The 24,793-nt window shown below is 46.3% G+C and overlaps 1 protein-coding gene across 1 annotated transcript in view; it reads right to left on the bottom strand.

Annotated features, from left to right (window-relative positions):
• Nucleotides 1-24,793, bottom strand: part of GABRA2 (gamma-aminobutyric acid type A receptor subunit alpha2) — a 663,148-nt gene that overhangs the window by 19,474 nt on the left and 618,881 nt on the right. The window contains exon 9 of the mRNA XM_086962689.1: nucleotides 272-474. Within this exon, the coding sequence (XP_086818815.1) occupies nucleotides 272-474 (203 nt within the window). The remainder of the gene's footprint in view (nucleotides 1-271; nucleotides 475-24,793) is intronic.

Here is a 24,793-nt window from a genome sequence, read left to right as displayed (position 1 = left end):
AATAGGAAATGTGATTAGTGCTAAACTAAGCAACGTTTCTACACAGAAAACATGTTATTGCATTTTAAAATCAAAACCTTTCAACTTGGGTACTCTTGTACTTAAAAGTGACTTTCTGAAATGGTACAATTAATACTTTAATATTAGTTGTCACTATAGAACGAGGGATAGCATAGAATGCAATGGACTTTTATAACTTAAATTCCAATATGTATTTGTTTTGTGAAACGTCTCTGCAGGTGTTCAAAAAAGTTGTTTTTTTCTTTCTTACCTTATCATTCACAACACTTTTTCCATCCCATGCCCATCCTCGTTTTGTAAAGTAATTGACAGTTGCAAATTCTATTAATGCAGAAAAGACAAAGGCATAGCAAACAGCAATAAACCAGTCCATGGCTGTTGCATAAGCTACTTTTGGAAGCGAGTTTCTAGCACTGATGCTCAGTGTCGTCATTGTCAGCACAGTTGTTACACCTGTATAAAAAAAGATTAAATAAGGAATCAAACATTTATAATATATCAAACATTTATAATATGTATTAATTATTATTACTGCTTATCAGAGTTGTCACCCAATTCTTGTTGTGGTAGAATACACAATCATTTTAGAGTTAACAATGTTATCATGTAAATACTGTATTCGAGACCCCATATGCAATACATTTGTAACCAAAGGAAGTACCATTAATTCTAGTGTAGACCTTCGCAGAAAACCAAAGAAAGTTATATCGTTTACCATACGAATTGAAGAATGATTTCAGGAAAATCATTTGAAAACATACAGAAATATCAGGGAATTAGCCCGACAAGAAAACGCTGCAGCACCTAATGCCCAGCTAATCAAATAAAGGGTGTTTCTGCTGTGCTTTGCCCTTTGTTGTTTTCTTTTTAAGTAGCCTCATTCTACAAGTATTTCAAAATGTTTGCCACTGGCCTTGTGTCATACTTCTGATTTTTACTGCCGGGTGCGTGGGCAGCGCTGGGGCAAAGTATGAGCAATCTTGGCTGGCAACCCACCTGGCTGACACCTTCCTATGCTGTTTCAGGAGGAAGCATGCTCGCTCTCTCTCTCCACCCTTGTTCTCGTGGGCAGGCTTGCAGCAGTCCGGTGTGCGCTCCGTTTTCCACACACATGGGTATGGGGAGAGGGGAATGCACACCACTCCAGGAACGTGATGGCTCGGGAAGATGGAGTTCTCAAAAGAAATAAAGTTCCCAGGGACAGTTCAAATTCATTTTGGCCCCAGGGAGATGGGGTCCCTGCTGATGAAAGTGGCTTTGGAGAAAGGGTCCAATTCATGCCACCTTCCCATTCAAAATATTGGTGGAGACTGTGCTGATCTTTGGGGGCTTTGCCCTCTCCAGAGTGGATTTTATCATCGAAAGCAGAGTACTACTCACACTATTTTCCTGGCTGGTCCCCTTGCAGGCCCAAACTTTTCCAGTTAGTTTTCCAGGCCCTCGGTGCTGATTTACATAAGGTGTTTCATTCATGGAGCTTGGTTCCCAATTCTCCTCATGCTTAACCTGTCCTCTCTCAGAACTTCTGGCACCTGGCTTTGCCCGAGAGAGACTTCAGCAGCTTCTCGTGATGGCTAGCACACTCTCAATCCATTTCCGCAGAATGTACTGTGAGTGAGACTCAGTCGGTAAATCTTACTCACAGTAAAAGTGTAAAATCGATAGTCAAAAGTGACAAATTCAGGTGGTCTAAATGGGTGGAATTCATTTGATACTGTTTAAGAAGAAAGAGAGGAACCCCTTGGAATAATCAAGGGAAATGGGGTATCCAACCCAATGTGAACTAATTCCCTTGAAATGTGTACAGAAAAAGCTAAACCATAGCCTCAAGTTAAAATATAGAGTCAAAACTAATGCAATCTCAAAAATACAGCAAAATTTACCATTTGTATTCAACAATTTTTATGTTTTTATGTTTCACAACTTCTGTATGTCCTCTGTATTGTGCAGGTCACAATAGATTGAGTTATACATTGTATTTTTAGTTTTAACTTTTATGTTTAGAGAATTTTGTGATGTATAGGTAAATATGAATTGTTTTTATTATCTACTTCTTTAACAAATGTTGCTGTATTTTTGAGATTGCATTAGTTTTGACTCTATATTTTAACTGAGGCTATGCTTTAGCTTTTTCTGTACACATTTCAAGGGAATTAGTTCAATTTGAATTAATTTGATACTGACATAGATCCAGATCTGAAACTCAGTGCTAGGTCTTCAGTTGCAAAAAGTGGATCAGAGCGGACAAAGGAAAACAAGGGCGAGGGGTTGTAATGAAGAAATAACGAAATACATCTAGGGGTAAGTTGAATTAGTTGCTCAGGTGTTTCCATGATAATTGAGTCAAAGGGAACAAGACAAACTTTAAGAGTACAGAAGCTAATTCAAAAGGTTCCTTTTGAGTTGTCTTATATAAAATAGCACACCATTCATTGGAGAACTCTTAGACATCTGTTTCCTTACACAGAATTCCATTCACATTATTTACCTTACTTTTGTATTGTTGTAATCCCTGTTATTATAAGGAGCATTTATCACAATCCCAAAATAGCGCCAAGGTGAATTTAGCGACTGTGATCTCCTGCCCCTTTTACAGCTCCATCGCTGCATGTGCAGCAGTTTGCAACACAGTGCAGATCCAAATCCTGCCCCAGTGATGTTAATGTGGCAGGACTTTTGTGAATCAGCACAGTCCAATGACTTTGTATGGCAAGAGTGCCATGGAGGTCAACATGAACAAGGATCACAGGAGTCCTTGTGCACCAGTTGGATGAAAGACAATTACAATGTACATTTTCCACAGCCTGGTGGGCAGAAAATCTGGATATGCTACTTCTCCACAGCAGCTTCTTTAAAGAATATGGAGCTTTAAGAAATCAGAACAAAGAAAATCCTAGCACTCCTAAAACACAACCATCTTTTGTCACTCCTACAACATCTACAAACAAAACAGTCTTAACATTCCTTTAGTTCAAACATGTCCATCCTCATGGGAATTCTCTTGGTACAATACAATTAAAACAATCCATCATGATAGCGTGGTATGAGCTCCTTTGTACTTCAAACTTGACCATGAGCGACGAATACAATAGAAAACACAATTAACCAGGGCTGGGTAAATGGGAGGGATAATATTATCCTCCATGTCTTTAATAGAATCCTGATTTTCTGACCACCAGGCTGTAGAAAATCTACATTTTATGGCAAAACCCAGAGGCTAACATTATGCAAGTTTAAAGCATTAACAGTATACAACTAGCCACATTTTTTACTGATTTAAAATAACATTTTGAAAAGTTACTTTATTAGACCAGTCTGCACAGCAAAGAATATATTGCAAAGATCCTCCCAACATGTAAGCCTTAGAAGCAGCAGCTTCTTTCACAAAATGAGCTCCAAACATCCACACCAGCTCTACCCATCACCTCTTGCACACATCTAGCAAGCGTTGGCGATATCTGTTTATATGGTTTCTTAAAGGAATGAGCAACTGTCTCACAGGCCTTACTTCCCCAGATCTTCTCTCATACTCCTCCACACAATTTCACTTTATCATCAAAATATGGATAAAAAATTAAAAATAATTACTTTTAGCACTTTTGGTTAAATAAAAACATACACCTTCCGGTGAAAAAACTCATCTGGAAACATCTAGAGCTTTCACATCAGATACCCTTCTGAAAGAACTTAAAAATAAGAATATAGACAAATTCTTTAACACCTTCAATGCTACAGCAATTCTCCCTGGATGCTGAACCCCCTTGAATCCCCTTGTTCATGACGAGCTCAGCTCGTCATAAGCACACAAGCACTGTGCTGCATGACGAGCTGAGATCGTCATGAGCATAGAAGGGGTTAAGGTCAAGGAAACATTGTCTTCCCAAGAAAATAGAAACTGCAACACCTTAGAAACATCTCAAACCTAATTATACGTAGAAATAGGAGGTCTTTTAATTATGATACTACGCAGAAGCCTGCGCACAAACACATCCTGCCCTACAGTTAAACCGTTAGCCAGATTATGACCTGCAGCGATAGCAGATCTATGTACACTCAGTGTTCTGTATGCCAAACCTTCTGCAAATCTTTCTGACAGATAGTTCACCACATTAACTGTGGACACTGAAACGGGATCAAAGTTCCTCTCCATGCACCAGCAAACCCATTTTTGCCATAACAATCTATGCATCCTCGTTGTTCCTAGAGCCCAGGATCCGTTAATACGTTTTGAAGCTGCTCGTGAAAGCCCTGGTACTTTCCATACTTTCCTGAAATTCTCCAATCTACCAGCTTCCTCTGCTCCAAAATCACCAAATTGTGCAATTCCCCTGTCGGCCCCCGCATCAGTTTCGGAAACCACGGTAGCAGAATTGGAAAATCCGCTGACATCTCTAAGAGAACTGGATATCACACTTGGGCCCTCCAAAGCAGAGTTATCACAACAGTAGTCTCCTTCCTCCTGCAAACCATCATGGTCACCAATTCTATCATGGAAAATGGAGGAAATGCATAGGGTATGCGACCCATCCAAATCGGCCAAAATGCATCTTTTCTAGCTGAATGTGCATTCTGTCTGTTTGCGAACAGATCCACACCAAACAGTCCCCAAATCATCTCCTTCTGCAAGAATACTGACCTGGTCAGCATCCAATCGTTTTAATCATTGAAATTCCTTGAAAACTAATCTGCTTCTAAATTGATCAATCCCTGAATATGTTCTGCCTATACTCTCACGCTCCTCCTCAGACAGTACTCCCAAAACACCTTCGCTAAATCCACCAAATCCTTTGATTTTGGATCACATACTATACTGTTGAGACATTGGCCACACACAACAGCTCTGAACACCTTACCCTTTTCTGTGTGAAGCATTTTATCACATGCTAGCAATTCCAGACAAGGTCGAAACTAAACCACACTGTGCACCCCAGCCATCTAAAAGTGCACCTGATTTTAATACCAGCTCCCGGTTTTCTCCAAAAATCGCTTTCCCATTCCAAGCTTCCATGTTCAACAACCACCATTTCCACCCCTCCCTCACCTCTTCCGTCAGAGTCAGTTCCTGAAAATACTTCAAACCATTTCTAATATGGCTGAGATACCCGCCACCCCCTCTCAACACACTCCCCAAGGATGGGAAACCGGAAACCGTTCTTGAACTTTTGGAAGTCGGGAAGGGAGTTACCCTTCCCGGCCGTATTTATTAAAAATATGAAACAAAATTAAAACATTAAAATAACAGTTTCATAATATGTACAATTTCATTACCACATTGCGATGTTTGGCTAACCTTAACATATCCTCTAATACAAAGGTTCTCCTAGCCGAACTAACATCCTACAAAACATTTACTTGAAATTTTGAAATTGTACATCCTAACGTTTAAGGGCCAACGGCAAGGTCGTAACCGGTGTCAAGATCCCTAACCCAGACATATCCCCCTCCCTTGTGAGGGGCGGCACGGAGGCATACCTCCAGTGCAAATACCAATTTCCCTTGACTTGACGGGGGCCCCAGTAAAACTCGACGCCACTTAAAGGTCGTACGAGGCTCGTGTGAGGTATCTAGAAGGTAGCGTAGACCCCCCCCCACACCCCACACAACTTACCACATCTTCCGTCGCAGACGTCCTGGCCCCGGGAAATTCCCCAGGAGGGGGCTGTAACCCCTCCTACCCATGAAGGGGCCTTGACCGCCTTCTCTTTCCTTTCGGCGACCCATCCTTAGAAGGGACCGCCTCCCCGTTGAGGGGCCAATGGCCACCTCCCCCGAGCGCCCCCATCCGTAATGGGTAACGCCCACTCATAGGGATCTTCCAATTAGTGCTCACCGATCATGACCTTACCGCCCGACCAAAATAAATACGACAATGATAACTAAATGACTATATCCAACCAACAGTAGCAACCACAACTTTATTCAAACACATGCGTACTGATGAATACTAAGGCAGAATTACTTTATTTGCAAAACATAACACAAATCGACCATTCTTTATTGCATACTCAAAATCTTCACGATAATACCACAACCTGTAAATGAAAATCACAGTTATCCATCAAACTTAATTAAAACCACTCGCTGTCTTCAGGGGCTGGTGGGTGGGTCAAAATTGGCTCTTCGTTCCGTCTCGAGCTCACGTGCAGCGAGGAGGTGCAGCTTCAGAGCACAGGAACAAGAGGATGCCTTCTGGTCTTGTTTCTCCTTTTATCCGTCTTCAGGGCGGGCGTAAACCCGCCCCTGCCTGCCCCAAGGGCGTGGCCAGCCGCGTTAGTGTCTAGGCCAACCCACTCGAGGGCGGGAAAAGGCGCGCCCCGGCTACGCCGCTTCGGGCATACCAGCCGAGACTCGCCTCCCGCCCAAGATGGCTTCCCGGGGGGATCGTGGTACTCTGCCATACGTTCGGGGGGACCGAGTGGTCGCCCCTTTCCATATGGCTGAGATACCCGCCACCCCCTCTCAACACACTCCCCAAGGATGGGAAACCGGAAACCGTTCTTGAACTTTTGGAAGTCGGGAAGGGAGTTACCCTTCCCGGCCGTATTTATTAAAAATATGAAACAAAATTAAAACATTAAAATAACAGTTTCATAATATGTACAATTTCATTACCACATTGCGATGTTTGGCTAACCTTAACATATCCTCTAATACAAAGGTTCTCCTAGCCGAACTAACATCCTACAAAACATTTACTTGAAATTTTGAAATTGTACATCCTAACGTTTAAGGGCCAACGGCAAGGTCGTAACCGGTGTCAAGATCCCTAACCCAGACATATCCCCCTCCCTTGTGAGGGGCGGCACGGAGGCATACCTCCAGTGCAAATACCAATTTCCCTTGACTTGACGGGGGCCCCAGTAAAACTCGACGCCACTTAAAGGTCGTACGAGGCTCGTGTGAGGTATCTAGAAGGTAGCGTAGACCCCCCCCACACCCCACACAACTTACCACATCTGCCGTCGCAGACGTCCTGGCCCCGGGAAATTCCCCAGGAGGGGGCTGTAACCCCTCCTACCCATGAAGGGGCCTTGACCGCCTTCTCTTTCCTTTCGGCGACCCATCCTTAGAAGGGACCGCCTCCCCGTTGAGGGGCCAATGGCCACCTCCCCCGAGCGCCCCCATCCGTAATGGGTAACGCCCACTCATAGGGATCTTCCAATTAGTGCTCACCGATCATGACCTTACCGCCACAGGTCCGGATAGTTGACCGGCTATCCGGACCCCCCCACCAAACTCCTATCTAAAGGTCATGTTTCAACATCTTTAGCCAAGCTATGAAGTCTCCTATGAGTAACTCATTCCCCACCCGAGACAAATGAACACCGTCCCCCAAATACATACTGTCATCATTAATACACCCATGCGAAATAGAATGCAGTGCATTGGACCGGAACAACCTACTCACTTTGTTATTAATCTTTCTCACCGAGTGATTTAAAGCAGACACAGAAATAGCCCCCCGCCACACTTTTCGTGGGATCATATGGGACCACGCAATTGTGCACCCTGGAACTCTCCTCGCCAACCAACTTACAGTGGAAAGCATCGCCTCCAGGAGAAGTCGTCTACCAGTGGTGACCAAATCATTGCCCCCAAGATGTACTATGACTACAGACGGCGGTGACCTCGTCCGCCCTAGCAAACCCTCGAAAAATGATTGAAACTGGTCAATACAGAGACCGCCCTTTCCGTAGAAGGACATACTGTACCCGTATTCCCCAGCCATGTGCACCATGTCACCTGCTTTGAATACGTCCGCGGCACGCCTCACGTATGAGTGGCCCACGACCCACACCTCCTTTTTCACAGCCGGTGATGTCTGACCGCTGTCCCGGTGCTGGGTCGACTGCATAGTCCGCCCCGCCTCGTAGGCTTGCGTAACTGAAAACCAAACAAAACAAGAAGCGTGAGTACATCATTACAGCTTCACAACATGTGCAAACGCACATACCTTTTATAGCAATTGGAGGACCAACGCCCCACACGTTTAACTTGTTCCACATTCAGACCCCTGGCTGTAGCCTCTGTAGCAGCCCCTATCCGAAAGGAATGGGTCCCAAATTCGCCCGGGTTCAAGCCCGCAGCTGTAATTGACATCGCAAGCACCCGCTGAAACTGAAACCTTGTCAGTGGGGTGGCGTCTGCGTGTCTCAACAAGGTCCCCCCCCATGATGCCACCCTTCGTGTCAAATAATCCTCTAAACACTTCACTGGGCACATGGACGACCCGGGAATCCTGTGTATAATTATGCAGTCGCCCATCCCGCTTTGATAGGTCTTGGACCTTACAAACGAGACAGTCATCGTCTCCCCTCTGATTTGAACGTGCTCTGCGCACAGCCCTCCCGTAACATCCTGCTTGTTCCTCGCCACTAATTCGCTTACCCGCATAGCTCCATGAAATGCTAGCGTAAAAGCAGCTCGGAATAACACTGTCTCAAAGTGAGATGAACATGTTGTAGGGAGTCTGGATAATAACTGGGCCAACCTATCCAAACCTATCGGGCGCCTCTCGTCTACTCTGCTACCCTCAAGGCGTTGCCACCCTCGTAGCGCTTTTTGCACAGTGAAAGACGCTGTCGGGTCCTGTATCCCATGAGCCCTAGCAACGAAAGAAATGGCAGCCCGATGCCTCTGGGCCGTGGCCACCGATTTGCCTGCCCGATGTAAAGACATCAAAAAGTTCACTACCCATTCCTCCTGCCCCCAAAGCTCCCCTCTAGCAGTCCCCAAAAAGGCTAAATAGGAAAGGAACGCCCCTTCATATGCCTTCCTCGTCCTGGGTGCTAAACTCTCTCCCACGAGGTTACGAAGCTCGGGGCACCGAGAGACCAGAGAGCTTCGGGAAAGGGTGCTGGCTCCGGGTCCGCTGTGGGAAGGAAACCCCAGAAAGCCTGCATACGAAAACGAGAAAGGGCATCAGCCGCCTGGTTCATTATCCCCGGGACATGTCTTGCTTTGAATAGTACATTCAATTGCATACATAATAATACAATTTCCTTGAGCAGTCTCAAAATCCATTTGCATCGTGCTGCCTGGCTATTGATACACTCAACCACGGTCATATTGTCAGACCAGAATACCACAGAGTGATCTCTGAACCCTTCAGGCCACGTTCTCAGGGCCACCAAAATGGGGAAGAGTTCCAGGAAGGCAATGTTACTTGTCAGTCCACTGTCTCGCCACCATGCTGGCCATTTTTGTGCAGACCATCGAGTACCGAAAATGGCACCAAAACCTATACTCCCTGCCGAATCTGTCCATAGCCCCAGTTCCTCAGAGGACACGGCTGGTTTGTTCCAGACGACTCGACCATTGAAATCCGCCAGAAATGCCAACCAAATGCGCATGTCCTGGCGGACCTCGGCCGAGAGCCTTGTGCGATGATGGCCCTCCTTCAGTCCGACCATGGCTTGAGCGATCGAACGGGAAAAGGGGCGGGCCATTGGTATAACTCTTAGGGCAAAATTCAACTGCCCCACTAACTGCTGTAGCTGATGCAGTTTAACCTTAGTTTCACTCATACACATTTGCAGGAATGCCCTGAATTTTAACACTTTATCACCTGGTAAACGGAAACAACCCTCTCCGGAGTCTAACTCGATCCCCAGAAACCCGAGGCAGGTCGAAGGACCCACCGTCTTACCTGGTGCCAATGGCACGCCAAACTGATTCATTAAAACACAAAATGCAGCCAAAGCTTGCCCACATTCCGAATCCCCGGCTGCCCCCAGGAACAAAAAATCATCAAGATAATGCATCACATGTTGAAAACCCGTCTTCTTAGTAAAGACCCATTGTAGGAAACTACTGAATTTCTCGAAATAGGCACAAGAAATAGAGCATCCCATCGGCATACACCTATCCATGTAATACTGTCCCTGAAACGTGAAACCCAGTAGACGCTGATCGTCTGGATGTACCGGGAGCAACCGGAACGCTGACTCGATATCAGATTTTGCCATCAGCGCACCGGGCCCCAGGCGATTCAAAATGGCCACGGCCTCATCAAAAGATGCGTACCGTACCGAACATATTTCTGGGTCTATCGCTTCGTTTACGGAAAGACCACGTGGGGCTGATAAATTATGTATCAGCCGAAACTCACCCGGGTCCTTCTTGGGGACCACTCCTAAAGGCGAACAAACAAAGTTAGCCACCGGGGGTACACTAAACGGACCGGCGACTCGACCTCGAGTAACCTCCTTCCGGATCTTTTCCTGTACCACGGTCGTATGCTGCAAGACCGATATCTGATTTTTGCATCTTTCCACACCCTGAAAGTCCCCTACTGGGATGCGGAAACCATATGAAAACCCGTTCCGCAACACCCCAGCAGAAGCACGATCCGGGTATTCACTGAGCCAGGGAATCATTGCCAAGGTATCAATCGGGGTAGGTAAAGGCGCCCCTCGGACTATGTTAGACCTGTTTGGCGCCTCCTCTACCCCCGTTATCACCCGTTTTGGCTCTGCACGTGGACTCAGGATGGGATGATTGCCCACACCCACTACATTCGTGTCTAAATTTGCACGATCCCTGGGGCCTAGTACATTTACCCCTGTTAAAATTCCAACAAACCCCCTTTTTACCTGTATTACCGGTAGGCCTCGAGTGATTGTCGGTACCCGTACCTGATCGAAAGGGCGTCCCCGCATACTGACGGGAGGATTCGCCCACATTACTCCCTACTAATGGCACTTTCAACATACCAGTATCCTTCATTTTGGACCAGGACACAGAATCATAACAATCCCAAGTTAAGTTTTTATCATGTTCTTTTGCTTTTCTGAAAAGATTATCATAGCAAAACCAATGATTACCCTCGTGTGATACCGAGTACCCCATGATCCGTGACTGATAACTCGGCAATTCGGGTAGCAATTCGGGCCTCCGTTCTCCCAAGATCAATGTGAAAATCCCCCATGCCTTGCCCCAATTGCCAATGTTTTCATTAACCTTAAAGGCGGCCATCTTTGCGCGCCAAACACTCGGATGCATGAGATCCTTCTGACTTTTAACATGCTCCATCTCATAATGATCAGTAAGCAACGAGAAGATGTTTACATATTCCCCTGCCCATATCTTTTCTTTAATAGCTAAAGGAACATGCTGACCCAACCTCTCCCTTCGAGAGGGTGCCGACTCTTCCCTCGCAATCGGCAATGGCCGCTTACCTGAACTGGACGCTGTCTCTGCGACTAAAACCGTCCCCTGAGGCTTCTCTACGGCCGCGGCCGGCGTGGGTACCCTCGCTGCTTCACGAGTTTCCCGCAGTTGCTTCATCAACACCTGCGCGTCGACAGCCGTGGCGCCCTCGCTACTTTTACCCAACCACGCTGCTACTTGTGCTGCCAGCTCGGGCGGCATATCTTCCCCGGACACGGGGGTGACCACCACGGGAATCGGATTCCCTTCCTCCGGCACAGGAGTGGGTGCTTCGAGCGGGACACTGGGACCCGGGATATCTCCCCCAGCTGCTCCCCTCCTGGGCCTCTTGCCTTTTCCTCCCGGGGCCGTTCCCTCCAAAGGACGGTTCGGGCCCCCTTCCTCATTTTTATCCATTCGCCTCTTTAGGTCGGTCATCTCCTTCATGAGAACACGCAGCATCTGTTCGGTAGTCATTCGCTTTCCCGCCTTCTTCGGCATTCTCCAGCAGATTATCTAGAAAACAAACAAGAGGATTACAACGCTCAAAATTGGCTCTTCGTTCCGTCTCGAGCTCACGTGCAGCGAGGAGGTGCAGCTTCAGAGCACAGGAACAAGAGGATGCCTTCTGGTCTTGTTTCTCCTTTTATCCGTCTTCAGGGCGGGCGTAAACCCGCCCCTGCCTGCCCCAAGGGCGTGGCCAGCCGCGTTAGTGTCTAGGCCAACCCACTCGAGGGCGGGAAAAGGCGCGCCCCGGCTACGCCGCTTCGGGCATACCAGCCGAGACTCGCCTCCCGCCCAAGATGGCTTCCCGGGGGGATCGTGGTACTCTGCCATACGTTCGGGGGGACCGAGTGGTCGCCCCTTTCCAGATGCATTGCCTTCAATCTCTGCAAAGCTAAATAATTTAAATGACCTGGAAAAAAAGCCTGTATCGTGGATGATAGAAGACCAATCACGCAAGTCAGCATCCGCAAAGAATTCTACCCCTGAGGAAAAACTCTCTTCAATTCCCTCCTTATCCTTTTCAATTTTTCCTTTAGATTTTTCAAAACTCCATCTACTGTATTCACCAAAAATCCCAGAAACTGAATCACCTGACTTGGCACCATACAAGACTTTTCTCTGTTCACAACAAAACCCAAACACTCTAGTAACCTGACTGTCATCCCTGTGTACTCCACCACATGCAACTTGCTCTGATCCATGATCAAAATGTCATCCAGGTAAATGATCAATATCACTCCCATTTCTTCCAAACATGACGCTACTGGACATAAAATCTTTGTAAAGCACCATGGTGCTGATGAAAGATCAAATGGAAGACATACAAATTTCCAAAACTTTCCGCCCCATCTGAACTTGAGATATTTCTGATGTTGTTCCCAAACTGGAACAGTTAGATAAACCTCCTTCAGGTCTAGTTGAGTTAACCAATCTCCTGTCTGTAAAATGACCCTTAACAAGTGAATGCCTTCCATCTTGAAATGATGGTACATGACCCAATCGTTGAGACTCCTCAAATTTATAACTGGTCTCATCCCTTTGTCCTTTTTCTCTACTAAGAAGATATTGCTTTCAACTCTAGAACCTCTTTGTCCACCAACCTTGCCTGATCTGCACTGAAGAGTACTCCCTTTGGCACCCAACTTTGAACTGGATCTCCTATGAAGTCGATTTGATAACCCTGTACAGATTGCAGTACCCAAGGGTCCCTTGTTACCCTAAACCAATTGTGATAGAATTAGGCAAGTCTGCCGCCCAACTTTACTGGGGTAGAAATAGGGTCTAACCTTACCTGCTCCTCTGAACCTTTGATCACTCTGAGCTCAATGTCCTCTAGAACATTGCCTTTGAAGGTAGAAGCTTCCAAATTTCCAGGATCTAGCTCCGGTGTCACCATTAATTTGTCCATCAAGAAAGATTTTGGACATTCAGACCTCAATCTGACCCTAACCTCGTTACAATCTGCTTCCTAATGCATGAATGCAGATATATTCTGCAACATGCATCTAGAGGAGTCCACTTTGGGGAAGAGGGTGTCTAACCAAGAATTGGTCAAACATTGCCTCACCAGATGCATCCTTTATCATTTCCACATCGTAACCCTTCACATTCTCTTTCTTTTCCTTTTCCTTTAACACTTCCTTATCAGACTCATCCTACCAAAGTCTGAAGAACAACTGATCTCCACTTTGGCATACCCTTGGACTCATCACAACAAAGAGCAGAATGCTTCCTACATTTCCCAGCATCTTTTGATCTGCTCTCTTTTTTGAGACCTTTTGACTGCCCCCCAGGTGTGTCCTCGACACCACCATGCCTCAAGCTCATACTGATACCCTGATCTGCCAATGCAGATTTCCGTCTTTTCGCTTGAGCAAAATCATCAGAAAGATGCTTCCTCTGAGTTAGCCACTTTACCTTTTTTCTTCGACTGTGATGATTCTCTAGCCGACCAAAACCTTTCATCCTGAGAAGTGGCCTTTGTACTTGCTTCCGATTTCTTTTCCATACTTGTGTTTAAATCTTCTGACATCTTTTCTATGGCTTTCTTTCAGTTTTTCATCAAACTGAACCTCATTTAACTGAGCTCTATCTTCACTCATTTTACTCTTTCAAAAAAAAGTAGCCTAAATTCAACCTCTAAATCTTTTTCCTGCCTCAAGCTGACACAATAATATAACCTGTACAAAGGTATCCTACTGACAGCCTAACAGAACACTTTCATTCAAATTTAATTGTCAAAACCAAACACATCACACAGCTTATATTTAGTTCTGCTCAATCTAATAGAATGACCGCCTATTTCCAAAACCATAAGTCCTCTTTCTATTCTCTTTCTGCCCCTCAGGCTCAACAACAATTCCTCACTGGAAGAGCTCTTACCTGCCGCCAAACTTCAAACACGGGGCCAGGCGCAAAGCCTGCCGTGAGGAAAACAATAACCACAGTTAATACTTGCACAGTAAGGAGCCCGCAATACTGGTCACGCTCTTCTCACCAAAGTCAAGACCGAGACACAAGACTGCTGTGAAAACACTTCTACACGCTGGCTGCACATGAAAAGCAGTGCGCAGACACAGCTACGCTTTCCTTACAACCATCACCACGGAGCTGAGAAAATACCACAAATGCCTTCCCAGCACTGTCGGCTCGTGAAAGCTTCACGCAAAACGGTCCCAAACAGAACCGTTAGCCAAAGGCTCCAGCAATAAAAGTGAGAAACCTTCCTCCTTTACATATAAAATTCAAATACCACCTAAAACTCCCATATTTACTTAATTTTTAATTAAAGATTCCCAAATACATGAAGAAAAGATCGTAAAAGAAAATAAAAGTACATTTTTGGATTGCAATTCAAATACAATACTACATACATAAAGAAAGGGATTATTTATCGAAAATCATGCTCAATATGTATTATTTGCCTAAACACACTATAAGCCCTCTAAATTATTCTATAATCCTCATATCATTTTCACTTAGTGTTTATCTGTTGGAGCAGCAGCAAAAAAAAGGCTTTGTTTTAGGAGTGCTGGGATTTTGCTTCTTCTGAATTCTAAATTTCTATATTCTTTAAAAGAGCTACTATAGAGTAGTAGCATTAAAGATGTTATGGATAATGTTAGCCTCCTGGTCTTGCCATTAAATCAGTGTGTGGTTGAGCCACTCTTACTGCTAGACTCTGGTGCCACTGTACCTGATGCACTAAAAATATCTCTGCTGTATTGTTACTAGACACTTTGAGGATGCAGAACTCTCTGGCATATGATACAAGTTATCCCATGAGCCGGAAAAATTATAGAAAAAAGGGGTTCGACCAAAATGCATGGTCATTAGTTTATATTATTTCTAAAGGCACAAGAATCATCTATAATTAAATGATGATTTTGTAGATTGGCTGACCACGTCTAAAATTTGCTGTCAGGCAGACAACCGTCTTGTATTGCATACGTTTTCCCTTAAAATGTGAATTCATTTTAACTGTCACCTTTCTTGTTATTCACACATTGTGGTCTTAGGCTCACAGTGGTGGAAGCTCCAACAGGCTTTAGTGAATATAATGCTGAATTTCTAGGATCTTTTCTTCAGTCAATATTATTACACGTTTGCACTCCCGGGTGACTATGTCTCTAACTAAGTTGAACACAATTAAGAGGAAATGGCCTTGATGACAGAAATACACACATGCCACCCAGGGGTCTCGTTTTACAAAGTGGCTTTCATCACCACAGAGACACCTATCTGCCTCTACACATTGCTCTGACAGTTTTAATGACTTTTCCACCACAATACCTTAATCCATTTCCAGCTCAGTAGACACTGATATCTCCGCATTGAGTTTGCAATTCCCTTTACATCGCTTCCAGAGACACATTTTAAATATAACAGCCATGTGGGAAGGAGGCCTTTTCAAAATAAAGACCTTGACATATAGAACATATCCTGAAACCAGCTCTCTTCGTTTTCTGCAAATGTAGGATTCATTTTTCACAGTTGAAACATGTTCCTGTTGTATAAAATCCTAACTTAGTACTAGAAACGTAGCAAATAGCTTTCCCATTCTTTACCTTTTTGCAGCAAAAATGGGTAAAATTCCACAGGGAAAAAAAATTCATCAGTCATACTATATTAAAAAAGAACCCAATTTTGAAAGGATCGTAGCAGATCTGAGCTGTGCAATGTGAGTTCTTAGGATATGCGTGACATAGCACAATTTCCTTTGCTTTACATGGTGCTCTCAGCACTGAACAGATTTAGACTCTGTCAACCGCACAAAATCATCTTACTATCAAATCATCTTGTGCAGAGGTGGAGGCTTCTTTGTGGCAGCAACTTGCAGCATTACCGTTATAGGCAAGCGAACAATTCCAAAGTTCCTCACAAATATTTGCAGAACTCCCTGGGAGACTAGGACACTTTAGATAAATGTCCATCTGTAGTACAGAATGTAATAAAATCATGCATCAACATTGGCAGCTAAGGAGCACTGTAACAGCTGTAGGATTAGAGAGAGTGAAAGAGACTGTATTGGGGAGAAGGATGCCATTATTGTGCAAAGACACCACATACATTATAATGTTTTAAGTCAAATATATATACATATAATCATAGCAGTTATCCGCATAATATGGTCCAATACTGCCATCAAGCGGGTTCTGGTAACATCATTAACCAGTACCTCGAGATGACAATTCAGAATTCATGACATGTTAAATTAAATCACTGAAGATATCAATGATGACGTCTCAAATGACATCCCTGATAATAGCATCCCACGCATGTCAAACCCTCAATGGGCAACAAGTCCCAAAACACACGGTCTTGTGGCTAAGCACAGCAAAGGTTGTCCGCATGACCTGATCTATTGCCAGGCCTTGCCCAAAAATCTCCGATGGTGATCAATTCCTGCTGCACACAATTTCAACTGTGTGTAGCAGTGGTTAGCTGTAGGGCCTTGTCCTCCGTCAGGACCTGCATCAAAATGATTGGGGCAGTTTATGTTTTTACATTCTCTACCCACAGTCAATCTGCCACCCATTTCATTGATTTGAACATATTTCTTGTCCATGCAGCAGTAAGCCATTATTGTGGTTGTTATGATTTTAAATGTTATGTTGTTGCTTCTATAACTAATTCATATCACTTTATTCTGGCATCCATTTTTCACCTAATTTAAGAATTGTGCATTCTAATATTGCCTGTTTTGCTTTCCAGTTTTATTTTACCCGTTGCTTTGTGTGTACGGGTATTACTAGGCGAATATAGTGAGCATAAACTAGCAATTTTAACCTGTACTGAGATTTATAACATAAAAAGCCCATTTCTACCCTTTGGGGCATCTTGGTGCTGATAAATGTGTTTATTATTGCTCAACTCAATGGAATTTTATCAATCTTGGAGAGTGGGGAGGCTAAGTGCAACAATTTGGATTCAAGGTTGTGGCTATGAGGTAAAAGACAGAATTCCTGAATGGGTGCATTAGTCCACTGGATCACCTGACCCGGTGTGGCACAGATCTCTGTATTCTGTCACATTGGACTCAATGCACAAACATTTAGGAAAATACTTAAAGAATTGAAACTCTACAAGTCTTGGATACTTTTCCAGCTTCTTGGGGAATCATATGAATGCCCTGGAGTTTGCATGGAAATGTTTGAAAATTCACATTTGTATTTCTCTTGCACTCAGATTAATGCAGATTGTTTACAGAGAAGAACATCTGCAGGGGTGTGTGTGTTAACGAGAACAATCCCACAAAAACTCTTGTTTTTATTTTTCTTTCAAAAGGAAAAATATTGTAACTTCGCTGAAACCTATGCACTACTCCTTAACATGTCCACTACCATTAACAATTATGCCATTTATTTTCCTTTGCCATACTTGAAACTCATTTACACCTACCCTTTTCAAGAGAAATTTCATTTGAATGTCGGGGGGGGTGTAATACATACAGATATAAAGCCTACTTATTGCTTATGTGAAGGATTAGAATAAGAATAATACAAATTATAACAACAAAAATAATATAATAATAATAATACTGATGATGATAATAATATAACAATACTATTTTTTGTTATTATTTTATTTTTGTTTAAAAACAAACAATACAAATATTATTATAAAGTTAATTAATGTTCTAGAAATGTTATCATTGAAAGTTATGGCCACCATCTTTATCTATTACTGAAAAATTCAAGCAGTGCTTGCACATTAATTCGTTATAATTAGAATAAGACACTTTCAAGTATTTGACACGCATTGATTAACATAGTATATGCAAGAGTCTCTAAGTTCATATAACAAATAGCAACATTTTCTACTTTTTGGTCATTTTCAGCCATTTCCCTTTCAAGAGTGGGAAAGTGATCAATATATTTTTTTGAATGTACACAATAACTTTTCTTCCTGCCGAGAACAAATAAACACTTTGCTAGTATTGCAACTTTGAAGATGGTCGAAATGTCAGAATTACATATTCACCGTGTTAAAAATGAGAATCTTAAGCAAAAAACAATAGAAAAAGAAGTCGTTCTGGTTGCCAATGCTTGTATACCATGTCAATAAGCGATATCGGTTCTATACTGTGATAAATGCTGTTGTAGGACCTCACGAACCCTAACAAAATGCACAAGGATCTCACTGATTGGAAAGGGGCGACCATTCGGTCCCCCCGAACGTATGGCCGAGTACCACGAGCCCCCCGGGAAGCCATTTTGGGGCGGGAGGCGAGCCTCGGCTGGTATGCCCGAAGCGGCGTAGCCGGGGCGCGCTGTTTCCCGCCCTCAGATGGGCTGGCCTAGACACTGACGCGGCTGGCCACGCCCTAAGGGCAGGCAGGGGCGGGTTTACGCCCGCCCTGAAGACGGATAAAAGGAGCAACAAGCCAAGAACGCATCCTCTTGTTCCTGTGCTCTGAAGCTGCACCCCTCGCTGCACGTGAGCTCGAGACGGAACGAAGAGCCAATTTTGAACGTTATAATCGTTATTATTTGTTTTCCAGATACTCTGTTGGAGAATGCCGAAGAAGGCGGGAAAGCGAATGACTACCGACCAGATGCTGCGCGTTCTCATGAAGGAGGTGACCGACCTAAAGAGGCGAATGGCGGACAAGGAGGAGGAAGGGGGGCCGAAACGTCCTTTGGCAGGAGAAGCCCCGGGAGGAAAAGGCAAGAGGCCCAGGAGGGGAGCAGCTGGGGGAGGCATCCCGGATCCCAGTACCCCGCTCGAAGCACCCACTCCCGTGCCGGAGGAAGGGAATCCGATTCCCGTTGTGGTCACCCCCGTGTCCGGGGAAGATATGCCGCCCGAGCTTGCGGCACAATTAGCAGCGTGGTTGGGTAAAGGTAGCGAGGGCGCCACGGCTGTCGACGCGCAGGTGTTGATGAAGCAACTGCGTGAAACTCAGGAAGCAGCGAGGGCATCCACGCCGGCTGCGCCAGTGGAGACTCCTCAGGGGACCGGTTCAGTCGCAGGGACAACGTCCGGTTCAGGTAAGCGGCCATTGCCGATTGCGAGGGATGAGTCTGCACCCTCTCGAAGGGAAAAGTTAGGGCAACATGTCCCTCTAGCTATTAAAGAGAAGATTTGGGCGGGAGAGTATATAAACATCTTCTCGTTGCTTACTGATCATTCTGAGATGGAGCATGTTAAGGGCCAGAAGGACCTCATGCACCCGAGTGTTTGGCGCGCAAAGATGGCCGCCTTTAAGGTAAATGAGAACATCGGCAATTGGGGCAAAGCGTGGGGGGTTTTTACATCCATCTTGGGTGATCGTAAGCCCGAATTGCTACCCGAATTGCCGATTTATCAGTCACGGATCATGGGGTACTCCGTATCACACGAGGGCAATCATTGGTTCTGCTATGATAATATTTTCAGAAAAGCAAAGGAACATGATAAAAGCTTAACTTGGGATTGTTACGATTCTGTGTCCTGGTCCAAAATGGAGGATACTGGTATGTTGAAATTGCCATTAATAGGGAGTAATGTTGGCGAATCCTCCCGCCAATATGCGGGAACGCCCTTTCGATCAGGTACAAGTACCGACAGTCACTCGAGGCCTGCCGGCAACGCAGGAAAAAGGGGGGTGTGTTGGAACTTTAACAGGGGTAAATGTACTAGGCCACAGGGGTCATGCAAATTTAGACACGAATGTAGTGGGTGTGGGCAATCATCCCATCCTGAGTCCATGTGCAGAGCCAAAACGGGTGAGAACGGGGGTAGAGGAGGCGCCAAACAGGTCTAATATAGTCCGAGGGGCGCCTTTACCTACCCCGATTGATACCCTGGCAATGATTCCCTGGCTCAGCGAATACCCGGATCGTACTTCCGCTGGGGTGTTGCGGAACAGGTTTTCATGTGGTTTCCGCATCCCAGTGGGGGACTTTCAGGGGGTAGCAAGATGTAAAAACCAGATATCGGTCTTACAGCATACGACCGTAGTACAGGAAAAGATCCGGAAGGAGGTTACTCGAGGTCGAGTCGCTGGTCCGTTTAGTGTACCGCCAGTTGCTAACTTTGTTTGTTCCCCTTTAGGGGTGGTACCCAAGAAGGACCCGGGCGAGTTTAGGCTGATACATAATTTGTCAGCCCCACGTGGTCTTTCCGTAAACAAAGCGATAGACCCGGAAGTGTGTTCGGTGCGGTACGCATCCTTCGATGAGGCCGTGGCCATTTTGAATCGCCTGGGGCCCGGTGCGCTGATGGCAAAATCTGATATCGAGTCAGCGTTCCGGTTGCTCCCGGTACATCCAGACGATCAGCGTCTCCTGGGTTTCATGTTTCAGGGCCATTATTACATGGATAGGTGTATGCCGATGGGGTGCTCTATATCTTGTTCCTATTTCGAACAGTTCAGTTGTTTCCTGCAAAGGGTCTTCACAAGGAAGACGGGGTTTCATCAGGTTATGCATTATCTCGATGACTTTTTGTTTCTAGGGGCAGCCGGGGATCCGGAATGTGGTCAGGCTTTGAATGAATTTTGTGTCTTAATGAACCATTTTGGTGTGCCATTGGCACCCGGTAAGACGGTGGGTCCTTCGACTTGCCTCGAGTTTCTGGGTATCGAGCTCGACTCGGAGGAGGGTTGTTTTCGTTTACCAAGAGAAAAAGTGCTCAGGTTCAGGGCATCCCTGGAGACGTGTATTAGTCAGTCCAAGGTTAAGTTGCAGCAACTACAACAATTGGTGGGACAGCTGAATTTTGCCCTGAGAGTAATACCGATGGCCCGCCCCTTTTCCCGCTCGATCGCTCAGGCCATGGTCGGCCTGAAGGAGGGTCATCATCGCACGAGGCTCTCGGCCGAGGTTCGCCAGGACATGCGCATTTGGTTGGCATTTCTGGCGGATTTCAATGGTCGAGTTGTCTGGAACAAACCGGCGGTGTCCTCCGAGGAGCTGGGGCTGTGGACAGATTCGGCAGGGAGCATTGGTTTTGGTGCCATCTTTGGCACACAATGGTCGGCTCAAAAATGGCCGTCATGGTGGCATGAGGATGGGTTGACGAGTAACATTGCTTTTCTTGAACTGTTCCCCATTCTGGTGGCCCTGAAAACTTGGCCTGAAGGGTTTAGAGATCACTCTGTGGTATTCTGGTCTGATAACATGACCGTGGTTGAGTGTATCAATAGCCAGGCGGCACGATGCAAATGGATCCTGAGGCTGCTGAAAGAAATTGTCTTGTTGTGTATGCAATTGAATGTCCTATTTAAGGCAAGACATGTGCCGGGGGTGATGAACCAGGCGGCTGATGCGCTTTCTCGTTTCCGTATGCAGGCCTTCTGGGGTTTTCTGCCCACAGCGGACCCGGTGGCGGCACCCTTCCCCGAAGCTCTCTGGTCTCTCGGTGCCCCGAATTACGAAACCTCGTGGGAGAGAGTTTAGCACCCAGGACAAGGAAGGCGTATGAAGGGGCGTTCCGTTCCTATTTGGCCTTTTTGGGGGCTGCTGGAGGGGAGCTTTGGGGCCAGGAGGAGGGGGTAGTAAACTTCCTGCTGTTTTTACATCAGGCAGGCAAATCTGTGGCTACTGCCCAGAGGCATCGGGCAGCCATTTCCTTTGTGGCAAGGGCTTATGGGATCCAGGACCCGACAGCGTCTTTCGTTGTACAAAAAGCGCTACGTGGGTGGCGACGCCTTGAGGGTCGCAGAGTAGACGAAAGGCGCCCGATAGGTCTGGATAGGCTGGCCCTGTTATTATCTGTACTCCCTTCAACGTGTTCATCCCAGTATGAAACAGTGTTATTCCGAGCCGCTTTTGCGCTGGCATTCCATGGGGCTATGCGGGTAAGCGAACTAGTGGCGAGGAACAAGCGGGATGTGACCGGGGGACTGTGCCGAGAGCACGTTCAGGTCAGAGGGGAGACAATGCCCATCTCGTTTGTCAGGTCCAAGACCGACCAGGGTGCGATGGGGGACTGCATACTCATACAAAGGATTCCCGGGTCCTCCATGTGCCCGGTAAGTTGCGTAGAGGAATATTTAGCGCAGAGGGTGGCATCATGGGGGGGGACATTGTTGCGACACGCTGACACCACCCCACTGACGAGGTTTCAGTTTCAGCGGGTGCTTGCGATGTCAATCTCCGCTGCGGGCTTGAACCCCGGCGAGTTTGGGACCCATTCCTTTCGGATAGGGGCTGCTACAGAGGCTACAGCCAGGGGTCTGAATGTCGAACAAGTTAAACGTGTGGGGCGTTGGTCCTCGAACTGTTATAAAAGGTATGTGCGGTTGCACATGTTATGAAGCTGTAATGATGTACTCACGCTTCTTGTTTTTCTTTGGTTTTCAGTTGCGCAAGCCTACGAGGCGGGGCGGACTGGGCAGTCGACCCAACACCGGGTCAGCGGTCAAACATCACCGGCTGTGAAAAAGGAGGTGTGGGTCGTGGGCCACTCATACGTGAGGCGGGCCGCGGACGTATTCAAAGCAGGTGACATGATTCACGTGGCTGGGGAATACGGGTACAGAGTGTCCTTCTACGGAAAGGGCGGGCTCTGTATTGACCAGTTTCAATCATTTTTTGAGGGTTTGTTAGGGCGGACGAGGTCACCGCCGTCTGTAGTCATAGTACATCTTGGGGGCAATGATTTGGTCACCACTGGTAGACGACTTCTTCTTGAGGCGATGCTTTCCACTGTAAGTTGGTTAGCGAGGAGAGTTCCAGGGTGCACGATTGCATGGTCCCATATGATCCCACGAAAAGTATGGCGGGGGGCTATTTCTGTTTCTGCTCTGAATCATTCAGTAAGAAAAATTAATAACAAAGTGAGTAGATTGTTCCGTTCCAATACACTGCATTCTATTTCGCATGGTTGTATTACTGGTGACAGTATGTATTTGGGGGATGGTGTTCATTTGTCCCGGGTGGGGAACGAGTTACTCATAGGAGACTGTATAGCTTGGCTAAAGACCTTAAGACATGACCTTTAGGTAGGAGTCTTGTGGGGGGTCCGGATAGCCGGTCAACTATCCGGCCTGTGGCGGTAAGGTCATGATCGGTGAGCACTAATTAGTAGATCCCTATGAGTGGGCGTCACCCATTACGGATGGGAGCGCTCGAGGGAGGTGGCCATTGGCCCCTCAACGGGGAGGCGGTCCCTTCTAAGGATGGGACGCCGAAAGGAAAGGAAAGGCGGTCAAGGCCCCTTCCTGGGTAGGAGGGGCTACAGCCCCCTCCTGGGGAATTTCCCGGGGCCAGGATATCTGCGACGGCAGATGTGGTAAGTTGTGTGGGGTTTGGGAGGGGGTCTACGCTACCTTCTAGATACCTCACACGAGTCCTCGAACGACCTTTAAGTGGCGTCGAGTTTATTGGGGCCCCCGTCAAGTCAAGGGAAATTGGTAGTTGCACTTGAGGTACACCTCTGTGCGGTCGCCCCTCACAAGTGAGGGGGAGTTTCGGGTTTAGGGATCTTGACACCGGTTACGACCTTGCCGTTGGCCCTTAAACGTTAGGATGTACAATTTCAAAATTTCAAGTTAATGTTTGTAGGATGTTAGTTCGGCTAGGAGAACCTTTGTATTAGAGAATATGTTAAGGTTAGCCAAACATCGCAATGTGGTAATGAAATTGTACATAATATGAAACTGTTATTTTAATGTTTTAATTTTGTTTCATATTTTAATAAATACGGCCGGGAAGGGTAACTCCCTTCCCGCCTTCCAAAAGTTCAAGAACTGTTTCCGGTTTCCCATCCTTGGGGAGTGTGTTGAGAGGGGGTGGCGGGTATCGCGGCCATATGGAAAGGGGCGACCATTTGGTCCCCCCGAACGTATGGCCGAGTACCACGAGCCCCCCGGGAAGCCATTTTGGGGCGGGAGGTGAGCCTCGGCTGGTATGCCCGAAGCGGCGTAGCCGGGGCGCGCTGTTTCCCGCCCTCAGATGGGCTGGCCTAGACACTGACGCGGCTGGCCACGCCCTAAGGGCAGGCAGGGGCGGGTTTACGCCCGCCCTGAAGACGGATAAAAGGAGCAACAAGCCAAGAACGCATCCTCTTGTTCCTGTGCTCTGAAGCTGCACCCCTCGCTGCACGTGAGCTCGAGACGGAATGAAGAGCCAATTTTGACCCACCCGCCAGCCCCTGAGGACAGCAAGTTGTTTTGAATAAAGTTTGATGGATAAACTCTGATTTTCGTTTTCAGGTTGCGGTTATTATCGTGATGTTTTTGAGTATGCAATAAAGAATGGTAAATTTGTGTTATGTTTTGCGTAATAAAGTAATTCTGCTTTGGTGTTCATCAGTACAGCATGCTTTTAAATAAAGTTGTGTTTCTACTGTCTTTTCATAATTTAGTTATTTAGTAATTTAGTTAGCATTGTCGTATTTATTTTGGTCGGGCGGTAAGGTCATGATCGGTGAGCACTAATTAGTAGATCCCTATGAGTGGGCGTCACCCATTACGGATGGGAGCGCTCGAGGGAGGTGGCCATTGGCCCCTCAACGGGGAGGCGGTCCCTTCTAAGGATGGGACGCCGAAAGGAAAGGAAAGGCGGTCAAGGCCCCTTCCTGGGTAGGAGGGGCTACAGCCCCCTCCTGGGGAATTTCCCGGGGCCAGGATATCTGCGACGGCAGATGTGGTAAGTTGTGTGGGGTTTGGGAGGGGGTCTACGCT

Source organism: Lissotriton vulgaris, chromosome 3_1, assembly GCF_964263255.1.
Source record: "Lissotriton vulgaris chromosome 3_1, aLisVul1.2, whole genome shotgun sequence".
Classification (NCBI taxonomy): domain Eukaryota; kingdom Metazoa; phylum Chordata; class Amphibia; order Caudata; family Salamandridae; genus Lissotriton; species Lissotriton vulgaris.
Note: the sequence above shows the minus strand (reverse complement) of the source record. Positions and strands in the feature narration are given on the sequence as shown.